Source organism: Crocodylus siamensis, chromosome 8 (assembly GCF_052110815.1).
Source record: "Crocodylus siamensis isolate JL-2025a chromosome 8, ASM5211081v1, whole genome shotgun sequence".
In the NCBI taxonomy this organism is placed as follows: domain Eukaryota; kingdom Metazoa; phylum Chordata; order Crocodylia; family Crocodylidae; genus Crocodylus; species Crocodylus siamensis.
In genome coordinates, this window is record NC_143402.1 from 25,320,656 (window position 1) to 25,328,910 (window position 8,255).

An 8,255-nucleotide genomic window follows, 5' to 3' on the forward strand; every position below is an offset into this window, starting at 1 on the left:
ATGGCAGGAAGAAAACAGTAGGATAGCAGAGCCTAGTAAGTCTGGTTTCGTTGATTTTTCTCAGATTATATTTTGTTCCAAAATACCAAGTCCACTTATTTTACTAAAATAATTAGATAAAATATAGCTTTTGTCAAACTGCTGGGTGGAATGGAACTGATAACTGTGAGTACAGGGACAGTCGCCTGCTGTTTGAGCCCCAATATCAAAGAAATAGGACTTACTATTTATTCTTTGTCAATAAACAGGATCTCATCCATGAAAAGCTAGACTCCAGTATCATTTTCTCCCATCTAAAGGAAACAATGCATAAGACCCTTAACATTGTCATGTGCTGCTGTAAATTAGTCTGACATCTAACTTAATAACGACAGATTTTTGTGGGTGGAAAATAAGTAGCAGAATGCTTGATTGAGTCTTTGCATTATAAAATATATTATACTGAGTTTCATTATTAAGCAGCATGGCCAATGTTGGCCAACATAAATATACTTGATTCTGCAATCATTTAGTAAACTTGTTTAGTTTTAGCTAATTTTGTAGAATTAAAGCAGTCATAGTAATCATGAACATTGTACCACAGTCATCAGCAACGTGTTAGATGTATTTTTAACATCCATATTTGAATTTGTCATCATTCTATATTGGGGAACCAGATAGCTTCCCACTTGGACCACTTCTGTTTTCAAAGGTACACAAAAAGAAGAACTAAAATCACATGTGATTCTGTTATTGCTCACACAGGGCAGAGTGAGGAAAGAGCAAGCGAGAATTTATTCTGCATTTACTGCAGTCTCAGTAATGGAATTTTAGGCTATGCAGTTATACATCTCTTTCAAAAAGGTAAGACTGGTTTGTGTTTTGCTCTAGAATACATAGTCTACTTATGTTACTTTACTTAAAGGTCTTCTTTCTTTATGGGAGATATTTGTTAAGGTTATATTTTTGAGAGCTTGCTCCAACATTATGAACATTTATGAAAGAGGTATACATTTCTCTGTGTGTAAATGACTTGGGATCTTGTATCCAATTTTCAAAACCAGATTAGGCAAGTGGTAGTGTAAATTCCATGGAGCATCGCTGAGTCTTAGCTTCGTTAGAACCTGCACATCTTTTGAAAATGGCATTTGGTCTTGTAAGTAATATAGTCAGTTTGGAAAATGCTACCCTTTAACTTTGTATAGTGTATTATCATCCTTGCTTTAGTTTCCAGCCTCACACACAGTGATTTTAATGCCATATGAGACACCAGAAAGGGAGAGGAGCTACTTTAAAAGACTATTTTAGCACAGAACAGGATAAAATTGGCCTTGGGGAGGTTTCATCTTGAAATTAGAAACATGTTTTTAACCATCAGAGGACTAAAATTGTGAAACAATGCTCCAACTGGAGTAATGGGGATATGAAACCTAATAACTTAAAAGATGAAGCTTGATAAGATTTTGAATGGGATAGGATGGGGTTGTCTACACCACAGTATGTAGCAGGGGACTAGACATAATGATGCAGAAAGACTTTTCCAGTCTATTCCTGTGCAAATAAGAATTTGATTTCCTTTTGTGAAATCATAGTAGAATTTATTTTAAGACTTAGTTCCAGTATGACATCTGCTGTATATAGCATTCACTTTGCATGTAACAGCTATCCACTGACATAAGTGGAATTAACCCTATTTAATCTGGCATCAGGGAAAACAAAATCAGACAGTAGGTGTCCGCCATTTAAATAGAACTCTAATCTGGACTCTCTTGCACATGAGAAAGGTCATCTCTGCTGGGCAGTATACTTCCAAGGGTTTGTTATACCTTCTTTCGATGTGTTTGCCTCACTCCTTGCCTCTCCCTCCTTTCTGTGAGGGAATGTGTGCCCCAGAGCTGTGCAAAGAGAATAGATTCCATACACAGAGACTACATTGCAAAGATATTGAAATAAAAAGGAGCCTTCTTGTATTCCTCTTTCCCACTAGAGTCTAATGGGAAAACCCTCAGCCTTTTTAGGTCAGATAAACTCACACTGAGGTTCGTGGAAAAACTTGGTTTGATTTCAGTGGAAAACGGATTGAGTCCAAAACGTTTGATCCTTCCCTGAAACCTTCTGGAATTTAGCTGTTGATTTTGACAACAGCTGCATCAAGACTTAATACAAATAAAAGGCAATATCAAAGAATCACAACATGTTGTGGCTAATATATACATGATTTTGAGACACAACATCTAGTTTTTCATTATTCGAGACAACATTTCATGATGTATTAGTGCAGAGGTGGCCAACCTGCAGCATGAGTGCTATAAATGGTATGGGGAAGCCCTCTGTGTGGCATACAGCAGATCAGGAAGGAGATAGGCAGCACGGTAGCAGATAAGGCAAGAAGCAGATATTAAAGCAGCAAGTGGGGCAAGGAACACAGGGAAGGAAGCAGAAAGCAGGGAGGGAGCACAGGGCTGGCACCAGAAAGCAGAGCAGCAGATCGGACAGGGTGGAGGGATTGAAGTGGCGCTTGGATGGTGCAGGGCCAATTTGTGGTACACTTGCCAAAATATTGGCTTCCACTGTTCTAGTGAATAAACTATAGCTTATGCAGTGAAACTATGGAGCCTTAGTAATACAAAAGTTCACTATACAATGCTGTATAGTGTTGGCTGATAGTTGAAAGGTTGCTTCTTTTGGGAGATGAATTGAGTAGTGCTGTATTTACGGTGGGAGGGGGAGCCTTGAGACCCTGGCTGCTGTGTGAGTTAGTGAAAAAGACAATGGCCAGAGTGAAAAAAGGCAATGGCAGCCATGTGGGAGACAGGAGCATGTTAACCCCTCATGTGCCACCAGTTGGACATCCCTGAGCCAGATTATCAACTGGTATGAACTGATGTCTTTCAAAGAAATTATCTTGATTTGTGCTGGCTGAGAATTTGGTCCAGTCCAATGAAAATAATTCTATGATTATAAATTAGTCCTTAAAGTATCAGAATTCATGTGTACGAATTATCACAATTAGCCATCATTCACAAGTGATATCCAGGACTGAGCTGATATGGAAAAGTAAGGATCCAATTTTTAGTTTTGGGGGTTATTTTGTCTTTAGAATGACTTTTTGTTGCCAAAATAGCTTTAATTTACCTTGGAATAAAAATAGATTTGTGAAAAAGCAATCGAAGTGCTATTTATATACAAACCATATTCCAGTCTCCTTGAAACATATATTTTACTTTTACAATTTTACTTTTATAATTTCCTTTATTTTACATTACCTTACATGTTATGTTTGTTTTTGCAGAAATATACTGTACTGTGCTAGTTAGTTGGTCTCTAGCATCAGCTATAATGTTGGCAGAAGGCATCCTAACAGGAATTATATACAGAGAAAAGATACAAAACAAACCCCACAGATGTGACATCAACAAAAAAGAGAAGAAGGAAACCTGGAAAGATCATCTTGTGGATAGACTGGCAACGGAAGACCTTGCTACAAAATCTAAGAAGCAGGATAAGATCATTGCAAAAGATAGCAAGAAGGAACACAGTAAAGTTCTTCCATGTGAATCAACGGAAAAGCTACCTGTAAAAGAACATAATAATGCACATGTTAATGGAACCATATTTACAGGTTTACATATACCAGAAAGGGAACACAATAATGAAAAACAGTTGGATTTGTATAGATCCTGGTCATGCCACAGCATTTATCAAAACTACCCTGACCTACATATTGCAGGAGACCATGTAGGGGACTATATGGTTGATTCAGGTTGTGTTATGGATGACACATGTGATATACTCCCTGATGGCCCTGTTTTAGTGTCAGTAGATATTCTCTTAGGTCATTCACCTCCAAAGGAGCCTCTTGAAAAACCTGCTGCAAAGTTCTTGAATGGGGATGAAGGTACAGAAAAGAGTATGACACTCCACAAACAACCTCTTTCAAATTCTGTGCTCAACAGTTACATGGATAGAAAGATGGAAGAGCTCTATAAACAGGTTTTTGAAGAAAACCTGACTAGGTGTGGCTCTGTAACAAACCTCCAGACTTCTAGTTTGATAATGAATAACCTAAATCAGCTAAGTTTTCAGTTGTCCCAGGAACATAATATAGAAACATCAAAAGCCAAAGAAATGCTCTTACATTCTCTAGCTTTGTTTAGCTGTCACAATGCTGCCACTGGAAACAGTTCTGAGTTTAGTACTCCAAATTTACAGATCTCAAACCCTGTATGCAAGAAAAAGAGCTTCCAGATGAAGTTAACATCATGAATTAACTGTTTGGTTACAAAGTAATCTTCAGCCACAGTTTCTTCACTTTCAAGATAAATTGGTGACATTTACAGAAATTAGACACTACAGACTTGTTAAAAGATAATTGCTTTTGCAGTCTAAACCAGGACTCTTCAACTTCTGAGTGGCTGAGGGTTGCAGGACTATGCAGACTAGATACAACCTTGGGAAATACCATGTGGGTCACACACTGCATCATTCTATCTCACCCTGTGCCACACCACACAGTCTGCTGACAGGCCATGCAAGCCCCACAACCTACAAACTTCCTCCACCCCTTCCCAATGTGGATGCACTGTGCAGACAAACCACGCACATCCCCCCATGCTGTGCAGCCCTCCATCCCCCCATGCTGTGCAGATGTACCATACAGCCCTCCTTGCTCTGTGCTACATGGATGCAATGCAATACACTGTCCGCCCTACCCCCGGGTGGTGGGTGACTCTCTCTACACTGCACCAGCATGGAAGTTTCCATGAGCCCTATGGTTACAGACTCCCTCAGCCCTGCAAACTAGGTTACCCTGCCCCAGCCCAAGGGACAGGGTAGGACCAGGGGCAGGGATAGGGGGCAGGCAGAAGAAGCTTCAGGAGGGAGGGGGAGCCCAGGGACTCGGGGTATAGAGAAAAGCTAGGAGTGGAGCCAAGGAGCAGGAGCTGGGGTACTGCATGTGACTTGTGGGCCACCAGTTGAGCAGCCCTGATTTAAATCATATCTTGTCTATGGTGCTACTTCATTGCTTATTTCAGGACTGAATCACTGACTTCATTGTATTGTTGAACAGAACACCTTAAAATATTTGTTTAGCCAATTTTTTTTAAGTGGCCCATGCCCAGCTTCTGAGATTCCAGCTCTGCCAATATCTACATGACACTTTATTACTGTATTTTGGGGCTACTTAAACAAGCAAAGTTTGCCATGTACAAAAAATATTAGTAAAATATTCTTGAATATTTTAGTCATGCCCTGAGAAACTAATCCAGTACCAAATAATTTGCATGATTTAGACTCTTGCATGATTGAGCTGTACTCATGACCCTGAACGTCCGTCCAAGTGTAGAATAAACTTTTACATACCTGAGTATTGTTTCTGAGAAGATGCATCTTTCATATAAAAATGCTGTTAGCAGGTGGGAATGTTCAACACTGATTTATTTTGTGTAGCCTCTTATATGTGTATCATGTGAAATGTAGACTTCATAGTAAGGAAAGCTAATGAGAACATTCTATAGAAGGGTTTATATATGTGTGTATGTGGTACTCTTGTTGCACATGCATATTTTATATTATACATGTACAATATGTTACATAGGAATAGAGGTTTTATTGGTTTCTAACAACTTGTGTAATAGATCAGCTTTGTACAAAATTATTAAAATATTTTCTGTACTTTAAACACAACCTTTTTCTGTTGATTTTGAAACTCATTTACGCATATATCATTTCACATATATTACACTATAAAATCCACTCAGATTTTCAGAAGTTATAGAATTACTATATGTATCATGTTTAAAATGGACTCCTTTTTATGCTTATTTTTCTGAATTATTCAGTTATTATGACTTCACCAATCTAAGAATGTACTGCAATGTTACTAAACAGCAAAAATACTACTAGCTTAGTTCCTTAGTACTCTAATTTTTCAATGTAGATTTCATTCAGGAAATTCATTCACTTGGCCTTCAGCCTTATCCATTCCCTGCTGGTCATTTCTCCTCAGGAAATGTTTTAAGTTCAGGTTAATCACTATGCTGCCATTATTGGGTGATGAATGAACTCAGAGTTTTTCTTTTAGTAGGCAAACTTATGCTCTCACTCACATTAAGACCCTTGAGATCATTTTAACCACCTGCAACTACGTATGCAATCATGACTTTAACTCTTCTGCCCAAACGTATCATCGTTTCATAGTAGTTAGGGTCACAATGGACCTCAATAGATCATAAAGTCTGCCCCTCGGCCCTGGGCAGGAAAGAGCGCTAGGGTCATATGACCCCAGCCAGGTGCTTGTCCAGTCTTCTCTTAAAGACCCCAAGGTAGGAGAGAACATCACCTCCCTTGGAAGCCAAATGGTGCCCTCTCTGAGGCTAATTGCCTTTTACTTACATTTGTGCACAAAGGCAGTCTTCCAAAATGTATTTTTCACAGGTAGTTAAATGACTTTATCAGGACTCACTGATGCCAAGCAATACAGATTATGATTATGTTGTAAGTGCTTCTCTGTGTAGTTAAATGTGAAACAGCTGATGAAGAACAAAGCAGTGTTTTGCTTCTGAATAACATCTCATAAACTGTGTGTAGTACTTTTGTTCAAAATTTCTGTCAACCTTCAAAAAAGAATGTGAAAGATATTGTCATCTTTAGGTAATAATACATCAAATACTGACATCTTTGTAAATCAAGGTCCTTGCCATCTGATCTGTGCTTTACAAAGATCAAAGAGTCTCATACAAAATTATCAATGAGTGTTGCAGTTTGCCTCAAAAGTATCAGCAGGTTTGAAGGAACATCAGACCATCAGATGAGGGAGACCTGAGTTTACATATGGAAACCATCCAGCCACAAAGCCCCAAGTCAATTGATTTGGTTTCATTAAGAAGAGTTACATTAGTTAAGATTTCAGGACTAGGCTCAACTTGAACAATGTCTGGTAGGTATTACATAACATGCAGACATAATGTACTGGATCTGGGGAAGAATGGGAGCCATGTCTACTTAAGTGTCAGTTTTTCAAAAACTTGTTCTAGGCATTTCATGATGCTATTTTTTTGCATGATGTTGCATGAAATAGCTGCCTCCAGTCAGAGTAAATGATGTCAAATAGGTTGCTAAATGTAGCTAAGTGAGTAAGGAGAGGAGTATCCTGAATACTTCCTGTATCCTAAGATTTTGTTTACCTTGACTCTTAAAGTTCTGTTAGAATTTGGAAAACAATGAGAGGGCATGACTCAAATGAATTTATATACTCAATGGGTGCATCTACTTGAGATGCTGACTGCACAGCAGTCTAATGACACTGCACAGTAGTGCATCACAGCGCAAACAGTGATAACATGCTACTGCACAGTATGATAAGGCTACTGTGCAGTAGGGCCGCTAAAAAGGTGTTCACAGACACTACTACACAATAACTCTGGTTGCTGTGCATTTATTTAGTACTTGATTATACAAGTACTAAATTAAATGTGCAGCAACCACTGCGCATTAATAAACGTGTAGATGCGCCCAGTGTCTACTACATGCATTGAGTTGCAAATACATACATTAGACATCTGATAGGTATATTCAAATTCATCACGTTGAAATGTGGTCTCAAAGATCAGCTAATGAATGTAAGTTGGAGTACTTTTCAAAAGCTACTTTTGGTAGATTCATAAATTCACAAATCTTAGAGGTATATTTTCACATTTGCTCAACCATAGCTAAATAATTGCACCCAACATTTTGTGAAATAAAATCTATTTGTCTACCTATCTTGCAGTTGCTTACTGCCACCTATCAATGGCAGATTTGAACAGGTTCCACAGAAATTTAGTAGCAATACTGAAATCCCTAGTGGATTTCCTGAAGTAGTAAGAGAATAGATTAGATTTACAGGAACTTGTTTTATAGAATCAGCTGAATTTTATTTTTAACTGATTCCACACATCAAAATTGTGAGCGCAAAACGTATGATGCCATTGTGGGGGCTGTAATCCATAATCTCAAAAGGATATTACAAGATCTTTTGTTTAAAATATGACTTGAGACAGCTCTTAGCCAATAACATTAAGCAATTTGTTCCCCTGTTATGAAATAAAATAAAGGCCTTATTGCTAAATAATACAGCAGCATCCTCTGTTAAGAAATAGTTTTTAAATATGGCATGGTGATGACATCTGAATAAAAATAAAATATGTGGATCTAATAGTAGCTTTTCCTAGTGATTGATTCCAATTGCTGGGAAAACTGGTCTGCTAGTTCTTGTTTCCCGCCAACCCCAAATA

The 8,255-nt window shown here is 38.2% G+C and overlaps 1 protein-coding gene across 1 annotated transcript; it reads left to right on the forward strand.

Moving 5' to 3' along the window:
- Positions 1-749: 749 nt before the first annotated feature.
- LOC149858232 (TLR adapter interacting with SLC15A4 on the lysosome-like) lies at positions 750-5,615 on the forward strand. Its single transcript, XM_090060067.1, has 2 exons — positions 750-843; positions 3,272-5,615. Exon 2 carries the CDS (start codon positions 3,319-3,321, stop codon positions 4,243-4,245), a length of 927 nt encoding a protein of 308 aa, XP_089916193.1. The 5' UTR covers positions 750-843; positions 3,272-3,318; the 3' UTR covers positions 4,246-5,615.
- The last annotated feature ends 2,640 nt before the right edge of the window (positions 5,616-8,255 follow it).

Bases quoted from the DNA above. Each gene is read 5' to 3' on its own strand.
- LOC149858232 (XM_090060067.1), top strand. From the start codon at position 3,319: ATGTTGGCAGAAGGCATCCTAACAGGAATTATATACAGAGAAAAGATA.